The 21444-nt window shown below is 35.1% G+C and overlaps 1 protein-coding gene across 5 annotated transcripts in view; it reads left to right on the forward strand.

Moving 5' to 3' along the window:
* Positions 1–21444, forward strand: part of MSH3 (mutS homolog 3) — a 195128-nt gene that overhangs the window by 166139 nt on the left and 7545 nt on the right. For 4 of the 5 annotated variants that reach the window (XM_088796585.1, XM_088796586.1, XM_074328782.2 and 1 more), the window contains 3 exons: positions 4133–4290; positions 15703–15889; positions 19257–19386. In XM_088796585.1, the coding sequence (XP_088652711.1) occupies positions 4133–4290; positions 15703–15889; positions 19257–19386 (475 nt within the window). The remainder of the gene's footprint in view (positions 1–4132; positions 4291–15702; positions 15890–19256; positions 19387–21444) is intronic. The other variant, XM_088796587.1, reaches the window with a different exon arrangement.

A 21444-nucleotide genomic window follows, 5' to 3' on the forward strand; every position in this document is an offset into this window, starting at 1 on the left:
GACCAGTATATGGAATTATTAACTTTGCTAGACATTTCCCAATTATTCTCCACATTCTTGCCAACATGCTGCATAAATACACTTTTAAACCTCTTGATAATTTATTGAATGGGAAAAGTTATCTCTTAAAAATTGTTCCTTCAAAAATTTTTACTATTCATATTTTTTTATCCTTGCAAATGAATATTAGGAATCGCTTTTAGGTCTTTTGAAAAACACTACTGATTTCATTTTCCTTTTCCTGATTGATATATTTTTGGCATTTCGTGTTGTTTCTTTATAAATATTCCTGTACTTTGCCCATTTTCCCATTCTTTTGGTGTTATTAATATGTAGGAGTGTTACTTCTTTGTTATCTACTTCTTTCATTTTGTTTTTGGTGACTTCTTATAACAAGATTTAAAAAAAATTAATTTTACATCTTTACATGTTTTTTGGTGTACATACTACACATTTCTGTTGGACATATACCTGGGGGCAGAATTGTTCAGATATGTCTATTTTCAGCTCCAGTAGATTCTGCCAAACAATTTTCGAAAATAGTACAATTTATTCCTGAACAGCAATATGTAAGAATTACAATTGTTCTACATCTTTGCCAAAGCTTAGTATTGAGGTGTATTTTTTTTTAACTTTCGCTATTGTGCACATGTGGAGTGATGTTGTCTCTTAATGACTTGATTTGCATTTTCTTAATGATTTGAATTTGAACATCTTTTCACATGCTTATTAGCTGTTTGTGTACTTTCTTTTGTTATGTTCTTTTAAACATTTTTCAACTATTTTTCCTTGGAGTTTATAGGAGTTCTTTACATGTACTGGATTCACATCTTTGGGAAATATAAAATACATATACGTGTCTTCCTATCTGTAGCTTTTTATTCTCTTAATGGCATCATTTGATAAATACAAGTTCTTAATTTTAATGTCTTCTAAATTTTCAATATTTTCCTATGTAGTTATTGTGATTTAGATGTTTAAGAAATTGTTGTCTACCTCAAGGTCATATGTTACTGTCTAATAACCTTGTTGTTTTTCCTTGTCTTTCGAACCTATAATCCACCTGGAATTGACTTTTGTTTATGATATAAGTTAGGAAATCAAGATGTTTTTGTTTTTCTATATGGGTAGCCTTTTGACCCAGCACCAGTTATTAAAAATACCATCCTTTGTCCATTGTGCTTCAGTGTCACCTTTGTCATAAATTAAGAAACTTTATACACATCAATCTGTTTCTTGACTCTGTTCTATTTCACTGGTCCATTGGTATGTCTTTGTGCCAGAATCACACAGTTTAATTATAGTAGCATTGCAGTATTGAGCCTTCTAGTCTATAAAAATGGTATATTCCTTCATTTAACTAGGTCTTCTATAATTTCTTTCAATAACGTTTTGTAGTTTTCTGTATAGGGAGGTCTTTCTCATTTTGTTAGATTTATTCCTAGGTATTTGAATTCTTATGATATTGTGGTAAATTATATCATTAACATTTAAAAATTTTCAATTACTTGTAGTTACAATGTAGAAATAAAATTGACTTTTGAATACTAAACTTACACCAAAAAATCTTGCTAACTTCATTTATTCTAATTTTTACAGATTTCTTTAGATCTTCTGGGAGCATAGTCATGACATGTAGGAATAATGAGTTTCATTATTTTCTTTCCCATGCTTATGCCTTTTATTTCATTTCACTGCATTTTTTTTAATGAATGGAAATTCAGTTTTATTAAATGCTTTCTCTATATCATTGGAGATCATCGTATAATTTTCATTATTCTGTTAATGTGGCTCATTATATTGATTGGGTTTTGAATTTTTAACCAACCTTGTATTCCTCAAAACTCTAAATGGTTTATATATCCTTGGATTGGCTTATTGATATTTTATTAAGAAGTTTTACATATATATGTATGGGTGAAATTGACCTATATTTTTTTTTAAAAAATAGTTTCAGGTGTACAAAGAAATGTAATAGTTAGACATTTACACCCCTCGCGAAGTTAGACATTTACACCCCTCGCGAAGACATTACCCCCCCCAATCTGCTACTGCTGTATCATCATATACAGCTGTTACAATACCATTGACTATATTCCCTATGCTGTACTCCACATCCCGTGACCATATATACATGTATGTGTGTATATATATTTAATTATAGTTGACATTCAATATTATTCAGCTTCAGCTTCAGGTGTACAGCACAGTAGTCAGGCATCTGCACAGTGTATGAAATGATCCCCCTGATAAGTCCAGTGCCCATCTGGCACCCTTCATAATCTTTGCAGCATATTGATTATATTCCCCAAACTGTATTTCATATCCTCGTGACCTATTGACTACTAATTTATGCTTTCTAATCCCTTCATCTTTTCCCCCATCTCCACCTCCTTTATATTTTTCTTTCTTGTAATATTCTTACCAGGTTTTGATATTAAGATTATATTGGCCTTCTGAAATGATTTGGGAAGCGTTCCCTCTTGTTCTATTTTCTAGAAGAGTTTTTGTAAGATTGGTTATTTCGTATATGTTTGCAAGAATTCAGTGGGGAAGTATCTGGGTTTGGAGTTTTTCTTGTGGAAGGGCTTTTAATTACAGATTTAATTTCTTTAGTAGATATAGGGTGATTCAGATTTTTCTGTTTGTCATTTTTGTCAGTTTAAAAAATCTGTTCATTATGTATAAATTTGCAAAATATTGGTTATGCCATATATTTGGTGGTTGGGCTTATTGTTTTTTTAATCTCTGTAGGAGAATTCACTTTATTTTAATCATTAGTTTCATCATTCTACTCACACCAAGTTTATTTTTTTTGTTTTACTGTGCTAGGCTCTTTCTGTTCCAAGAAACACAGATTCACTCAAGTTTCTTCAAGTAGTGGAGAGTCATTAGGCTCATTGTAAAGCCACATGTAACCATAAGAGAAAAGAATCACACAGGAAGACCAAGATCTCTAGCATAGCTTGGGTTTAGGGAGACTGGAAGTATATGGTTCATTAGAATATGAAACAGCTTTAGAGATGGAACAGGTTTTGTTTTTATTCCCTCAGTAGTAAGACTAATCTTTTACTTTGATACCTCATCATCTGCATACAGTTTCTCAACTCCTCTTAGCTCTTCTCTAGTTTTTATTTCCCTTCATTGCTAACTACCCTCTTTATCTCCTGCTCTATATAAATTTTCTTCATACCTTTTGTTTCCTCATAACTTCGTCCTCATGGTCCCCAGTGCCTTGTGGCCTTCTGTGTTTCTTTTCAACCTCTGCTCCAATTGCCAACTGATTGAACCTCTCCATGGTCCTGAATTTAAACTCCCATAAGATGATTTGATTAGCCTAGTTTAAGAACACCTTTTATTTGGCTACCTCCTAGGCTGTTGGTCAGTTATGGATTGGTTACTTTTGACCAGGCAGGTATTGCCAAGGGTGGTAGGTTCACATACCATAGAACGTTGATGCCTTGGGCTAACTCCTCTGCAGAGGCCTGTATTTGGACAATCTCCCTTAGGACAAGTCTGTACGTGGCAAGTACTAGAACTGGTTAATACACGCAAGTTCTAGAGATTATATCATTGTAAGTATTTCAGCTCTTCTGCCTCCTTCACATGCTGTGGTGAAACAGCAGTGAATAATTAAATGCTGACAAAACTGATGCCTAGAATTTGGTATTATAAATCTTTTTAGTAGTCATCCGTCTATAACTGAAAAAATTCATTTGGTACCAATCCAGATTAGGGCCTTGTGCAATTAGACATACAATTGTAGTTTTAAGATGGACAAATGGAAATTGATAGATTTTAAATGGAAGCAATGTAAAACACACACACATTGGCAGATTAATGAATATTTAATGAGAAAGCCATAGTGGTTATTCAGTTCAGTTGATTCTTGTTATTTCCTTTTTAATGTCTAGAAACAACTGTGTGCTGCTAAGAATTCACTTTTCTGCAATAGCACAGGTCAAGTTGAACACAAAGAGAGCCTCTTTCCCTTTGTGATACTTAATCAGTAAATGTTTAAATACCACAGAGCAGTGTTTTGCCTAATGCATTCCCATTTATAGAATCAATTGTAAATATTACATAAGAGCCTCTTTGGTATAATAAGTGAAATTGCTTTTTAATTTTCTAGGGGGACTCAGAGAGAGTAATGATAATTACTGGACCAAACATGGGTGGAAAGAGCTCCTACATAAAACAAGTTGCACTGATAACTGTCATGGCTCAGATTGGCTCCTATGTTCCTGCAGAGGAAGCGACAATTGGAATTGTGGATGGCATTTTCACGAGGTAAAGACATTACTTCTATTTGAATATATTTCTGAAATAAATCAAGCCTGTATTATCACATGAATTTTCTTTTTTGTGTACATATTTAGATGAATAGATATGCTTTTAAAATATTTAGAACTTAGGAGCTTGAAGACATTTCATCGGGAATGTTAATACTAGAAGAGACATAGGAGATCGTTTTGAGTAGTAGTTTTCAAGTTATTCTTAGTTACTGAGTTCTTACTTTAAATAAAATCTTATGTAGAAGATCAGTGTTTAAACAGATAAAAGCAGATCTGCTCTGCCTGAATCAGAGTGGAAGGCTCGGAGACGTGGCCTCTAGTACACCCTCCTCGTTTTTAGGGTGGGGAGCTGAGAACAGAATGAAGAAGGCATTGGCCTAGGACAATTTAACTCATATTCTTTTTCACTCTAAGAACATGGCATGCAACTGACTAGGTCTTACCCTCAATTTCATGCCTTATTAGGAATATGGGTGAAATACCCTGATCTCACTAACTAGAATTAATAGTTAAATCTATTTGTTCAATTTATCAATTTAGATTTATCAGTTCTTAAAAAGTATTATTTATACTTCTTATATGTACATTTTGGAAAACAAGTGAATATAATCCATAGTGTGTAGTCAAGCTATGTATAATAAAGAGGGTGATTTACTGTCCAGATTAATATTTACTTAATATTTGACTCTGGAATCCCATCAGAATATATCACATGTTAATATTGATGTACTTGAGTACACATTAAAATACTTTAAAGCCTGATTTTAATCAGAGAGTGAACAAAGAAAAGCAACCTACATTTTTTTTGATGCCATATCACCAAACAGATATTATTTTGATCTCCACATATTGGTAAATTAACTCAATATAAGAAATTTAAAGACTTTTTTTTTTAAGTTTTTTTTTAATTGTAATTGATCTTATGTTGTGTAAGAAAAATATATTAGGTATTTCCTTTTGGCTACATTATTAGGGAGAGTGACTGAAATTTAATAAAGAGAAAAAAGAGAAAAAGCAAAGAAAATAGAAAAGAAAGAAAAGAAACATCTTGGATAATGTAAAGTGGTTTGTGTGGAAGAGAATCTTATTAGTGAGGAGAATGTTAGTTAGGAAGGTTTTTAGATACAAGTAATAGAAAATAAAATAAAGGTTAACTGTTCTCGTATTAATAAGAAGGCTTGAAGTAGACGACTGCTTCTACTGTTTCAGTGGCTGTGCAATTTTGTTGGCCTTTCCCTCACTGAAATTCCCCTCCTGCATTTTTTTCTTTCTGTTAAAATGTCATTGTTCAAGATCTTGCTTAGATACCTCCTCCTCCTTGAAGTCTTCCTTGAGTCCCATAGCCAGAATTAATTTCTTTCATCTCTGTACTTCCATTATACTTGGGTTTTTCCTCTTTTAAATCTCTTACCACTATTAGTTTTATAGTTATTTGTGTACATGTAACATCTGATACTGTGTTGTCTGTTCCCAGAAGATGAGTTCCATATTTTGTACGTTTGTCCCCGTCTCTTAACCTAGAACTTTGCTTTGTACATACATAACAGACACTCAAGGACAGGGCTATTGAATTAATTGACCCTTAAGTCAAGATCAGGGAAGTAGAAATCAATTTCATAGACAGTGGGGAGTCCTTGAAGACCTGTGGGTAGAAGGTAGTGTGACCAGGGGTATAGTTTAGGTCTCAGGAAGTTTAATCTGGCAGCGCTGTGAAAGATCGACTCTAAGAAGGGATGATGGACTGCAGTCATGCTTGGGGACATCCTGAGCACTTTAATTAAATTGATGGGAATGAAAGTGGACAAGGGACAGTGGAGAAATGTTGTAGGGTTAGAATTGACAGGCCATGGCAACTACAGTGGATGAAGAAAGATAGATGAAGAACAAGAGATGAAGATTAAGGCATCAGGAGAAGAGATAGGTGGTGCCTTTGGTAACTGGGAAATTCGGGAGGAGGGTCTGATTTCAGAAGTAATCTTAACTTGTGACACTGTGGCACGGCAATGAGGCTACATGATAAGATGATCGTTACATTTCTATGTCTTAGTAGAAATTATAGTAGACACAGAGGTATTACAAGACTTTAGCATTGGCAGTGCCATCCGTCTTGTAACCCAGGAAGTGGATGGTATGGAATGTGCTGACATCGAACATGAGCTGCTTTCTCCAGGCTGATGGCATGATGACATGCTTTTATCGCATGAACCAGGAGCAGCCAAAGGGAGCTAGATCAATTATCAATAATTGTGTAAAGGAACAACTAAGCGTTAAATCTTGCCAACACCAGATTCATTATTTCAGTACAATAGTATTCATTCTGAATTAACTCCTTCAAACAGATCAGTTTATTCAGCTACTTAGGGGTACATTTCAGTTACCCGGTCCTGGTGGACCCGTCCAGAGGTAGTAGTCTTGTTACAGTGCATGAAAAAGAGCTGGTTAGAAAGCCTGGCATTCTGTATGATTCCACTTTTGTATGAGAAATTATATATGTAAATATATGGAGAGAAAAACCATCTAGAGAGAAGGCTGTAGTCCAGAATATGAGGAATATGGCATTGTGGTGATTTTTCTTTTCTTTTGCTTATGAATATTTTTAAAATCTGAAATGAACATGTAACAAAAGCACAATCTCCCCCCAAAAAACTAATTAAGAGCAATATCAAGCTAAATGAGATGAATTAGAGGAGTCTGGTGTAATGCTTATATGGTCCTTGTCTGGAAACACTTTTTGCCAGGGCAAATTTCTCTTTCCTACAGAGTAGCATGGAATTTGGGGTTCTAAGCTTTACACTTTCGCAGGTATTTAAAACTATCAGACCTTACTTTTCCAAAAAGTTTTTAACCCAGCCTATAAATAACCTACTTTTTCCTCCTTTAGGTACTGATGGCTTTCTCTCTGGATCGTTATACAAGATTGGTGTCTTTAATTTTCATAACAGAAACATTGCCATTTGTACATCTAAGACAATGAATTTTAACCTTTAATGCACATTGGATTTTTTAAATGGAGCTTTTAAAAACTATTGATTCCTGAACCCTACCATTAGAAGTTCTCAGTTGACCTGGGGCAGGTCTGGAAGTTGAATTTCACAAGTGTCCAGATGGTTTTGAAGTATAGCCAAGATTGAGAAGCATTTCCCCGAGCCCTTGCTAGACAGTTCAATTGTTATGAAAGTGATAGATGCTTATTATGAACACTATTTAATAGTATAATAGGATATAAGGTGAAACTTATCTTTTCCCCAGGTCGACAACTACTAATGGTTCTTTGTGTAACGTTCCACAGATTTACAAGTATACATAAATCTTCTCTTTTTAAAATGGTATTATACTAAGCATTGCTATCATGTAGCTTTTGGTTTTATTTCCTAATATGTGCAGGACATACTTTCCTATTCATGCATACAGATTAGTCTTGCACTTTTTAATGGCTGCGGTATATCTACTAGGTAGGGATTCCTTGGTGTCTTCATCCTCAGAGAGCTCCCTCTGGGACGCACTGCTCTAGTGTAAGAGCCCTGCTCTGCTTCCTGTCCATTACCCCATCCTCACCCTCTCTTCCTGTTGCCATTGGATAGGCGTCTACGTGGACCATATTCTCTTATATCCTAGGAGCTTTACTAGGATATGGTTTACTATTATGCCCTCATGGCTTTAACTTTTTTATTATGAGATAATTTAGACATATAACAATCTCCCATGTAGCTACCATTCTAAAGAAATAAAGCATTGCCAATACAACTGAACCCTCAATCCTTCCTAATCCTGTTCCCCGCCACCCCATCCAGAGTAACTGTTCTTGTTGACTCTGGTTTTCATCCCATGAATTTCTCTATATTTTTACTACATAGGTGTGGTTTTTTGAAACAATACATAGACTTATTTGGTATGCTTTTAAACTTTATATGTACTATCTCTCACTAGGTTTCTTCTGTAAGTGGCTTCCCCCCCCCTTCAGTGTTATATTTAGGAAATTCATCTATATGGATACATACAATTCTAATCCACTGATTTTTCTGTAATCATGTTATTCCATTGTCTGTATATACCACCATAGTTTATCCATTTTCCTTGATTGATACTTAACATGATTCAAATTTGTTGCAAGTATTAACAGTCCTAATACTTGTCTTATACACGTCTCCTGGTGCACATAAATGAGTTTTCTGAATTTAGGCTTTATCTAGGCACGGGATTGTGAAGTGTAAGAAATGTGCATCTTCTTCTTCAAAGAGGCTGGACCAGTTTAGAATCCCACCAGCAGTGTGTAAAAGCTTGTCCTTATGCTTTAAAATGAATTTAGAGGAAGAAATACCTATTTGATAATGTTTCCATATATTCTTCAAAATTTCTCATAAGGACATTTTCATTTCTGTTACTTAATATCTTTCATATGAAGTGCTGTGTGCTAAATCATTTCTGTTAATGCTAAGGAACTTTTTCTCTCCGTGTGCGTGCTGTGCCTGTTTCCAAAGTGATGTGAAACGAACGGCCAGGCCTCCTGTTATCACCAGTGGCTGCTTTCTCTTTAATTCCTTTTTGTCTTGACTGCCAAGAAGGCAAGAGCTAAATTCAAGGCTCAGGTGCAAAAGCAAATTTGGGTTAGCTTTCCCCTTCTCTTAACATGAGAGTATGTCTCTAGCATGATTCTTAGAACAGCTGCATCAGACTGAGAGAGATGCTTGTTAAAAATGCTAGTGATGGAAGGAGAACTGACTCTGGGTGGTGAACACACAATGCAATATATAAATGATGTATTATAGAACTGTACACTTGAAACCTATGTAATTTTACTAACCATTGTCACCCCAATACATTTAATAAAAAAAAAAAGCTACTTTTTAAGTCTTATCACAGACCTATTAAATTGTAATCTCTGGGGTGAGACCACAAGATTAGCATTTTAAGAGCTCATGCTAAATTTGCTCTCAAAATTGAGAATCTAGTCTATGGCTTGTAATCTTAATTTCATCATATTCATTGCAATTCTTCCAGTGTAAACATATTGTTATTCTAAATCACTTCAAATCCTTTTTGTGCCCAATGGGAAAAATATTAAAATCTAGCAGACATGTGCATAAACTTTGGCTCCCGACTTTATCTTTAAATTGCTTATTTTTGTATTATTAATTGGACATTTACAACACTGGGTTTAATTCATGCATCCCTAAATATTCATTGAGTGCCCACTATGCACTGTGCGTTGTGTTGTAAGACGTATAAATAAATGCATGAAAAGCTGTAAACAGATGGCTTTAGGAATCTTCTTTCTGAATGTTGTAACCTCATATGAACCTTTTCCAGAATAAGAAGCATTTTTTTTTTAGAAAAGCAGAATTTTGGCAAACATGTACATTTGGCTTTAATTGATGTACTTATATCAGTGTATTGTGATATATGTACTCATCAGTGAACTATTTTTAGACACATATTTCTAAGGATCATGATTAACATCTTTGAGTACACCATGGAAAAAGAGATCTGTTTATTAATCCTGATGAATGCAAACTTAAACCTCATTCAACTTTTTAGGCTCAGTAATTAAGTTTTAGAAAAGCAGTGAATTATTGTCTGGTTTTAAAAAAACAAAACAATTGGCTTCTCTCTGCATAATTTATTTCTATTTATGTCAGTTAAATGTTGGTGGAAAGCGGTTTTTACATTAAGTGGCCCCTGGTTAATCATTTTCATGCCATGCTACCCACGTAAATTCTCTCTTATGGCACCGAGCTTCAGGGATGCTGTGTGCTCAGAATGCACCAGTGTGTTTATTGTGAGAGAAAATTGGAAGGTAATAGGCATTCAGATGCTTAAATGATTTTAATTGTTTGCTTTTGACTGTGTGGATAACTGGTTTGTTTTCCCAGTTTAGTATAATTCAACAAATATTGATTGAGCATCTACTGTGGCGTATTGGTACTCTATTAAAAAACACATATCCTTTTGGACAGGAAGGAAACACATTAAATCAGTGCATATCTTCTACTGAGTAGTAAATACCAGCACTAAAAAACACATGATAAGTGATATTTTACTAAATGAGTAGGCTGTTACGAATTTTATTGGCATCAGAAATGGTACCTTATGAATGTTACCTTATAAATGTCTGGTTTATTCAGCTCCTGTAGCTGTGCCTTAGCCAACAGGTGGTGTCTCACTTCATCTTTTTGATGGGAAGTGGTTGTATGAATTTAATGCCTCAGAGTCATCTGAGGGTTTGTTTGGTTTGGTTTGAAGTGCAGGTCCCAGGCAGGTGCCCTGAGTGCAGATCTGCTGGAGATGCTGTTGTAATTGCTATGATGAAGGGAACCCTTGGACTCTATACTCAAAAACCTCTGCAAGTGACTCTGAAACTATATCCAGATATGGAGCCATTGTTCAGTTTCAACTCTTGACATTTTCCAGAAGGAAAACCAGAATCAGAAATTGTGATTTGCTCGTAATGTGAGTTCAGTTATAAAGATGCACAACCTGAGGAGGTTGTGTCGTGTTCCCCTCTATTTATTTTATTATTTAATCAGATTAATCTTTTCCCCTGGTGACTGATAAAGCTTATCCTTCCTTTGATAGCCTTAATTATTTGTGGTTTTCACAGATATCGTTTAGGTTGGTAAAGAGCATTTGTTTGCTCTATTAATTATTTTCTTTTGAAATTCTTGGGATTTTCCCACGAGTGGACTAGTAGATGTGTTCGAGAATGATTTGCCCATTCAGTACGGTGTGGGTTGCCTTTGATAGGAAAACCCTAGTGTCCATCACACATGGTCTGCATGTGCTGTGTAGACGGTTGCAGTGAACATGGTTTCTTGTGAGCCAATGTAAGTTTGGCATTTTCCTGGATTGCTGTCTTGATTCTCAGTGACGTTTCCGTTGAAATTGAAAGATTGCTTCAGTGGTTTTTGCTTGGTTATATATGTATTTGCAGTTCCGTTGTACAGTTTTTGTAAATTGACTTTAAATATTGGAGTGTGATCTGATTGCAACTGTTAGTAGAAGTAATTATACAAGAGAAAGAAACGTTTTCTTGTCTATTATAATTTAATTGCTGCTGATAAAGTATTTTTTATATTGGTAAAAGGAAGCTAGTTATTTAACCTGGTAATTCATTACCTTGTATTAATGTAATGATACAGTAGAGTATGAAGTGTTCTTAAATGTATCATTTGTGATTTTTAAAAATAACATTTGTTTTTCTAATTACACTGTGATTCTTGTTCATTGTACAAAATTTAAAACTATAGAAAAACTCAAACAGGAAAAAAAATGAAATTGCTGCTAATTCCACCACCTGAAAGTCATTGTTGTTTGGGTGTATGGCCTTCCAGGTTTTTAAAAAATTACACACATATGGTGATAAATCATTTGTGATTTCATTCCATTTCTAGGTTAATGTTTATGTTTAATTAAATGCACCACAGATATACTACTTCACATTTTTATACCTTTTTAATAACATGCAGTATCTACACATCTTTCAATAATTGGTATTCTTTTGCACCTTTTTATCTTTTTTGGACTTAAAAAAATTTTTTCCCCCTTCTGTGCTCATAGCATCCTTTTAAAAAGTTAGAGTACTTTGTTATTCAGGAGATTATTTTCGTTTTGTAAAGTTTAATATATAAAAAAGCAAGAAATGTAAACATCCATACTGGACAGAATTCTGCAATATTTTTAGCAAAGTGAAGTGAATAGAACATCTTCAATTTCAAACATTAGGCAAAATAATATAAACCCTCCTACATGAAGCCCTTAGAGGACAAATATGGTATAATTCCACTTATATGAGGAACCTAGAATATGCAAATTTTTGGAAACAGAAAGTAGAATAGAGGTTATGGGGCTGGGGAGAGGGGAGAATGGGGAGTTATTTTTTTAAGAGGTACAGAGTTTCTGTTGTGGGAATTGAAAATGTTGTGTTAGTGGATAGTGGTAATAGCTGTACAACATTATGAATGTGCTTAATACCACTGAATTGCACACCCAAAAATGTTAAAATATTTTTAGTAAATTTTATTATCTATCTATTTATGTAAACCACAATTATTTTAAAAGCATTTAAAGTGTGTCAGAACTGATTAAATACAAGTAATCATTGCCTCTATTTAATAATTTTGATATTTAAGCTCCAATTATTTACCTTTCAATATGAAAAAAATTTCTCCCTTGTTAATGACAACATTTCTCTCTCATGTTAGCATTTTCCTTGCATTAAGGCCCAGAGATTGTATTCTGAAGGACAGAAGCTATATATGCTATTATTTAGCAACATCTAGAATATTATCTCAAAATATGAATGTCTCATAAAAACAAACTCTTGTTCATAGTTTCATGGAAGTGTTTTTTATTTTAGCAACTGTTTCAACTGATTTAATTTATTTTCTCCATTAATGCTTTATTAAGCTTTGTTGACCTATACAAGGTTTGTAGGTGAGGAGGGAATGAACAGGGATTAGAAAGAGTAGTCAGTTGCCATTCGTAAAAAGTATCAGAGTGATTTTTCTTTTCTTAATCATATAACTGTAACCTGTCTGCTCAGAGCGAACTATAAGATGAAACCTAAAGAATGCATTTTTCATTATATTTGAATATAAATAAAGAGAGAATGATAGTATGTTCTGGTAATCTTTAACTCTGTAACATAATGTAACATTTGAAAAATTTCAAAATCATTGTCCAATAGTATGTCTTATAAATACTTGTTGAGTTAATTAAAAAAATTTCAAACATTTTGTTAATTAATTTATACCCTACCTTACTCCAAAAAATGTATTTTAGGCAGTTTACTGGGAAATATACAATAGAGCAAAATAATATGAGTAAAATGGTATCCAAAGATATTGGATCAAAGAGAAATATGGATAGAAACGTACAATAATATCAGAGTTGCTGCTGGCATTATAAAGTGTTATACAGTTGTTTCCTATTAACCAAGATGAAAAGGAAGATGTGTTTAGAGATAAAATTGTGTCCATCAGAATCATATAAAGTCATTATATACTGTTGAAATTTTGGGGAAAATAAACTATATGTTTCTTAAGAGAAGTTAACAGAAAATATTTTTATCAAGAAACAGTTCTTACAGTTACAAATGTGTGCTTCCCCCGTGGCCTCAAGACACTGGTTAATGAGCCAGCATTTGTTCAGTGTCTCTTGGGCAGCATTGCTACTTTATTGTGCTCTGGAAAAATAGAATTGTAATAGAAAATGTGTTGGTTCCTAATGCAGTGGCTTTCAAACTTTCCTACAGGGTGTTAGGAGTCTCGCAGTCTTCTCTGGATGGGGAACAGGACCTAATAGTTAATAGTAGTGGGTTCTTAACCAAATCAGCATTCCTTATATCTCATCTGCAGCGTCAGTTTGTTTATAAAATTTCATTTGAACAACGGATTTAACAGCTGAAAAACCACTGGCCTAATAGTGGAGTTGGGACCATTGCTTAACAAAAATGCATCCAAGATCCCCTGAAATCTGGCCTGGCTTCCTTGAGGACAGAAACCCTACAATACTATAAGACACGTTGGTACCGTAAGGTTTTGCTGTACACATGTTTTGGTGCCTTTTCTATAAAGCCATCCCACCCACCTTTCCAGAGTTTAAATTTCATCTATACTGCTTGGTATGTTTATTAAGTTTACATTAAACTTTGAAATCCATATAAATTTATTTTGGAATATGGTTTGAGTAGGGACAGACACATCTTTGTTTTTTTCTGAAATAACCAATCAGCTAGCATCTTTTTTACTGATTGATCATTCATCCTTTCCCCCTGATTTGAAATGTCTTTGAATATCTTTCCGAAACCACTATGGTAACCACTCTGCTACCATAGTGTTTCTAGAAAGCACTTAAGTGTCATACTTAAACTATTGCATTGAAATATTATCCAGTGTTTGCTCGTTATTCTAATTCTTGAGAATTGAAGGTTCCTCAAATATTTGCCTTAATCAGAGCTGTTTTATTATCAGCCAAAGAGTTGTTCTTTTTGTCAGCTTATAACCTCTCAGGAATAAAAGCAATCAGTGTTAAATGAGGGTTAAACATTACGAATTTGAAGAATTCAGAGTGGTTGCAGAGATAGGAAAGTTGAATCTTCTCACTTTGTAGTAGGGGAAATAATAGTAAAGCAAACAGTGAAAATTGAGGTAAATAACCAGAATGCTTCTAAGTTAGCAACATTTCAGAAATTATGTTGCATAGTTACTGATTTTAAAATGGATAAAATTGACAGCAGTGTTAGTAAAACCATATCAACTCCATCATAGACGTAGTTAATTACAGGTTCTAAATGCCACTGATTACTAGAGCTATTCTCCTAAGGCTCCACCGATCCGTAGGGAAACCATTCCACTCCGTCTGCCCTCTCCCTGTACAGGGCTCCAGCCACAGGGTGGTTAAGGCTTGATTTCACTATGAGTTTCTCCTGAAATAAAAGGTACATTATGCTGCTGTAGGTCACATGTAAACTGTTGTAACAAAACTACACTGATGGAGGTATTTTGCTGAGAAAATAGTTAAACCAGAAATCACAAAGCTGGCTAGCAGGTTGAAAAATCTGAATTCCAGGTTTTTCTATGAACTACATGACCTTGAGTGAGTGTGACTTAATTACTCCCTTTTTTTCCCCCCAGGTTCCTTTTATACTAAATAGGCATTTTTCCAAATGTGTTCTGTAGTCCATTATTGTCCCAGCGTGCTCTGGGAGAAGTTTTAGGGGTTCATGGATAAATGAGTTAGAGAAATGCTGTATACTAATCGCTCTCTAGGAAATGCACAATGTGTAGCTGAATAGTAAAACATTCAAGAAGTCTTACAGGAAAGAACCCTTACATCTTTTGGACCTGTTTCTTGACATTTCCAAGAAATGTGTTCCATGAAGTCCACTTTAAGAACCTATATTAGGTGTCTGAGGTTACTACACCTCCGTAATTCTAGTTCTAATAAAAATGTTTTATCTTAAGTTATTTCAACATGGTACTTTAATTCAGTTTGGAATAATATCAGTGTGGAATCTTCTTAGGGAAACACTGGAAAAAGCCTTTAATTGTACTTGTGGATTTTAAACACAGTGACACAGAGAAGCATCATTTTCCCCTGTGAGTACCAAAACTTTGTTTTGAGATGATTGATCAGAAAAAGGCAGAGACAGAAGTTTCCCTACTTTTCAGGAGCTCTGTCCAATACACAAATTCTTCTTTTCAGAATGTTTCTATAAGATGCTGTTCGATGTAAGGCACTCTGTATATCCAATAAATACTTTCTTTTGTTTAATATAATTTCAGCTGTTATTGGGTCTAAGTATATAGACCCCCTAAGGATCTTTTATATTTATTGTTTAGAAAATAATGCCTAGTTTCTTAATAATAAAGTTCAGAGGAAAATCAGGGTGTCTTTATCTTATTTATAGGATGGGTGCTGCAGATAATATATATAAAGGCCAGAGTACATTTATGGAAGAATTGACTGACACAGCAGAAATAATAAAAAAAGCAACATCACAGTCCTTGGTTATCATGGATGAATTAGGAAGAGGGACGAGCACCCATGATGGAATTGCCATTGCTTATGCTACACTTGAGCATTTTATTAGAGAGGTAAGCATCCTGCATTTTTTTTTTTCATAAATGGTACATACTATACAAATTGTTTTCCCAGTTTCTAAATATTCAACATTATCTTTAATTGTTATAATTAACCCTATTCCTGCAGCTGATCATTCGAATGGTGTCCATTGAGCTCAGATAGATGGGCCCTAAATAATGTTTGCATTTGTTTGATGTGCCTCACTGGCAAAATTTCCACCCAGAACTGTATCTTAGTATCCTTGGCAAACTCTGAATGAAGAGCAGGGACCATTCACCTGCAACACAATCCTTGAGGAAAGAACAAAAAGAAGATAGTGCCATTTTTGCCCTGTGAAGTACTTTTTTCAACAATATCCTAAAAAATCTCCATATAAAGTCTTTGACTTCATCTCTTTGTGCCTCTGTTTCAGTAATATCCCTCCTTCACTGCGTATCGCTTTTCAGAGTACATTTTAAAGCATCTCAGTGCTTAGATTTTGATTGTGTCACACTTTTAATCCCTGTCATCTCCCATCAAACTCTCACCTTTTATTTACTTTTTGTCTTTGTTCATTTTGGTCTCTCCCTTTCTATCACTTGCCCCTGAGCCTTGTCTCTTCTTTAGTTTTTCCTTTTTTAATTTTGTTCTCTACTTTCTTATTTTCTTTCTCTCTCTGGCTTCCCCATTTTCATTTCTTCTTCTCTTCCTTAAATAGTCAATAAAAGCATATTTTTAACTCATTTCTTTGCAAAACAACATAATGCTGAAATAAAATCCCTTTTTCTTTAAACTTTGATGGCCCTCACCTTTTTGTTTAAACAGATTTAGTATGTAATGATGACATGTTTTCTACTTTGAAATACTTTTTTAGTTTTCTTTAAAAATAAATAATTTATTTGCAAAAAAGATGTAGCTCAGGAACTTTCCTTTAACCATTATAGAAACTATATATCACAAGTTCAGTAAGTCCTAATACTGCCTCCAGAACACATTTTAAACATTCATTCAAGAGGTTTCAGCAACAAAATATAACAGAACTGAATTTGTCCCTTTGAGTTTGATTTCATTGTTTCTATTCTATAGCAGTGTATCAGTTACTACGACTGCATAACAAATTACTCCAAAACTCAGTCATTTAAAACAACAATAATCCTTTATTATCTCTCGCAGTGTCTGGAGGTGAGGAATTATGAACCAGCTTAGCTGGGTGGTATTGGTTCATGGTCTCCCCTGAGGTTGCAGTCAAGTTGTCAGCCAGGGCTGGAGTTATCTGAAGGCTTGACCGTGGCTGGAGGATCCTCTTCCACTGTGGCTCACCCACATGACTGACATGTTGGTACTGGTGGTTGGCCAGGTTCCTCAGTACCTTTCCCTGTGGGCCTTGCCACAGGGCTGCTTAAGTGTCCTTACAGAATGGCATCTGCCTTCCCGCTGGGGAAGCAATCCAAGAGGCCAAGATAGAGGCAGCAATCCATTTTATGACCTAGCTTCAGAAGTCACACATTGTCACTGCCATCATGTTCTGATGACCGCACAAGCCAGCCCTGATTCAGTGTGGGAAGAGACAGTTCAACAGCATGAACACTGAGGGGTGATGATTTGGAGGCCCATGCTGGAAAACTGGCTATCAAAACAAGCAATACTTCAAAGAGTCACACTTCACAAACAAATTATGACAATTGAATTTGTCATTTCTGTTTTCATTACTTCCCATAGCAGTATTGGGATATTTTAAATATTAATGAAGAAAGTATTATTTTTAGCTAAAATTTAGGAGGCAACTCATTGAAAAGCATTCGTCTGGAACAAGAGTCTCTAATCTTTTTATGGATGAGAATCTTTATTTTCATGGTGTCTTTTGATTGCTAAGATGGGGAAGAGGGATCAGAGAGGAATAATGGGTCAGGCTGTGTATTGCTGCTGCATGTGCACGTGGCATTGAGGGGAGCAGTGCTGTAGCCCAAACCCTTAGGTCTTCTGGCTGGAAGTGCCCCTCAGCTCAGGCAAGGAGCCCCAGGGCGAGAGAGCTGATCCTAAGACTCTTTGGGGTGGATTTTCAGAGCAGCTTGTGGAAGAAGCCCTGCCCTAATAGCTTTATTTGTAATTGCTATAAGAGAAGATGCCCGGGTCTGACTTTTAATACGGTGGATGGCAGATGAATCAAAATTGGAATTCTTCAATTTAATTACCTTCTGCTAATTTTTAGACTATAAATTTGTCTTCTGCTAATTTTTAGACTATGATTTGGTGTTAACTTCCCTCAAGATAGGGAGTTCTAGAATATATGATAACGTGTGCTTTAAAATAATGCTCATTAAAGATTTCACATATCCATACTAATACTAACAAAAGAAAACAAAAATTTCTAATGGTGGGAGTAGAGTGGGGAGAAAGGTAAGCACTGCATTATATAGACTGCCAACTAATAATTATAGAGAGAATTTTTTTAAATGAATATTTATTAGCCGCCATAATAGTAACTAATTCAGGCAATGATAATCAATAGGTGGTAAAATCTTTGGATGAAAAGTTGTTGGAGAAAAGGATATTCACACGATCTAAAAGTATCACTCTACAAGATATTTATTAATTACAAAGGAAAAAGGTGTCAGTACAGTGAAGGAATCTTCTGGATACCCACTTCAACCAAATAATCAAATTTAGCATCCCCAATAATGGGTCAGATTGCCCTGTGCCTCCTGATGTGATGTACAGAAGAGGGTATGTCACCTGTATAGATATGTGATATTGCTGGCAGTAAGGATTAATCTGAAACTAATCAGGAGGAAACAATCATCCAAATCCAAATTGAGGGACATGCAAAACAGCCCTCCTTCAAAAATGTTAATGTCAAAAATGTTAATGTCATAAAAGACAAAAAAGTCTGGGGAACTCTTCTAGATTAATGGAGATTAAAGAGATGTGACGAAGTGTACTGCGTGATCCTTGATTTTTTTTTTTTTTTTTTTTTAAAGAACATTTATAAGGAACACTAATGGGACAGTTTAGGAAAATGTATGAGCTATATGTTAGCTATCATAGCATAATTATCAGTGTTAAATTTGAGTGTAAAAAATTTTATTCTGATTATGTAGGAGAATGTTTTTTGTTTTTATACAATAGAATCTTAAGTATTTAGGGATGAAGTGTCGCAATATCTGTAATTAATTCTCAAATGGTTCAGGGGAAAAAAGTGTGTGTTGAGGGGGAGGAAGGAAGGGGAAATATGACAAAGTATTAACGGTTGGTTGTCTAGATAAAGAGTATATAGGTGTTCATTGTACTTACAACTTTTATGAAGGTTTAAAAGTTTTCAAAACAGAAAATTGGAGAAAAGTTTTAATTAAGTAACATTTTAAAATAAAATAACATTTATTATATGTCTTATTGCTTTAGGTGAAATCCTTAACCCTGTTTGTCACCCATTATCCACCAGTTTGTGAATTAGAGAAAAGTTATTCACAGCAGGTGGGGAATTATCACATGGGATTCTTGGTCAATGAGGATGAAAGCAAACAAGATGCAGGTATGAAACATTCCTGTAATAGGTACAACTAGAATGTTATTTGTTTTCATGTTTGATAACTAAAAGTTTATAGGAACATGAACTTACTGCTTATTAGTAATAAAAACTGTGAATGTTGATTATAAATGACATTTGTCCAAATTAATTTTCTCTAAGCTTTGGGTCAAATAGAATTCACGTTTATCCTTGCCATCTCTGAGTCTTTCCCTGCTATTCCATGTCTCATTTTTGTAGAAGAGGGTGAGGCTGGGGGACATTTAGGTTTTTTCTCTTAAAGTTACCTCAGGAAAGATGCCCTAACAATCAAATGTAGAATATAGTCTTTTAAGATGCCCCATATGTATTTCCCAAAATATCATTCAATGTTAATTGCTAAGAACCATATGCTACAGTGAACATGTTTTATCTTACTTTGATAAAGAAATTGAAGACAGGTGAAGTGGCTTGCCCGTTGGCCACCTGGGTGGGGGCTGAACCCTTGTTGTCTCCTGGCAATTCTCTTCTCGAGCAGTTCTGCTAGAACTGCTTTGTGGGATCTACAGTATTCTTCCTAGCCTTTCCACTTACTATTAATATCACAGAAATGAGACATTTCATGAAAAAGAACACCACTAGCCAAGAGAAACAAATTCAAGTGCTATATGTAATGCAGTAGATTTTAGCAATTTTTTTCCTGTGGTAGTAATTTTTGAAAGCTACCAGCCTGTAGGCCACTGATGGTTTACACAGTTGATGTGCAATAATGGAAAATCCATTATCTAAGACATCAAGAGTCCAAATTTTATTTTGGAAAGGAATAAGAATGGACCTGAAAAAGGAATCAGGCACCTAGCCCAAATAAAACAAAGCACTGGACCTAAGATAAAAGGTGTTAGGCAATGCTTGCCTTTCGCCACGACCAGTCTTGAAAAACACATCATAAATTCTCTCATGGAATCAGTTTTGTGCCTATTAATCTGCATCCAAAGTGACAGGAGGAGCTTATAAGCTAAAACCCAGTGGGATAAACAAAATCGAGTTCACCGATAGGGAAGGGACAGTGATAAAGGTTTGATGTGAACTCACTGCTAACCCCGAGCCTTGTATATCAAGTGTTTTGGCATTTGATTTTATGGATTTGAAATTTTGTTCATGAACGTAATTTTAAAAGTTAAATGATGCTTAAAGGCTCGAGCCAACAGGCAGCAGTGCCTTGCTTCTGTCCCTTCTCCATGCTCTCTCCCCATCCCAGCCTGAAAGCAAATGCTTTCAACTCTTTCATCCACTTCTTTTATATTTCCCCATGGTATGCTTATTTTCCTCTTTCTTAGTTCACCAACTTGACATAATATTGGTTGACTTCTCATTTTGTTAGATGGAGGTCTTCAGCTTTCCCTTCCTCTGTCCCCCCGATAGAGTTGTTTCACATTTTCTGTTTCATTCATATTCATTGTTTTCACCATTGTTGCCAGTAAGTATTACTTACTCATGAACCAGCTATGGAGACAAGTGCATTTTCTTTCTTTTACAACTTTTTCTGTTTTCTTGAAGGTAATAATTGTGTTGTTTTTATTTTTTCATTTCATTGTTTTATTTGAGTTTGTACCCGAATCTTCCTGTATCCTCCAATAGCTTCGTAAAACACCTCTCTATAGACATTTTTCCAGACCATTGAACCTACTGTTCCATTTCCCCATTGGGGTCATTCCTCCTGGAACTCTTTCTTTTCCTGCTTGTAGGCCTGCCCAGCTGTTGTCCTGAGACCTGCCTTTACCATCATCCTAGGAAATCTCTTACCCTCTCTACTGTGCATTTGATTGCAAGTAACAGAACACTTGAACTCACACTGGCTCAAACAGTAAGGGTATATATAATCTCCCATTACAGAAACAGCCAAGGAAAAGTGGGCTTCAGCTCCTCTTCTTTTCACTTCTCCAGGCTCTGACTTCAGCCCTTCTTGCTCCATCATCAGGCTAGTGGCAAGACTGGCTGCAGCTCTTATGGGCATCACATCCAGAATTGACAATGTCCAAAGGAAGAAAAGAAATCAGCATTTCCTGTGACTCTTAGGAGAAAGGG

This window comes from Rhinolophus sinicus, chromosome 3 (assembly GCF_057876585.1).
Source record: "Rhinolophus sinicus isolate RSI-liver-muscle chromosome 3, RSI-T2T, whole genome shotgun sequence".
NCBI classification, from domain to species: domain Eukaryota; kingdom Metazoa; phylum Chordata; class Mammalia; order Chiroptera; family Rhinolophidae; genus Rhinolophus; species Rhinolophus sinicus.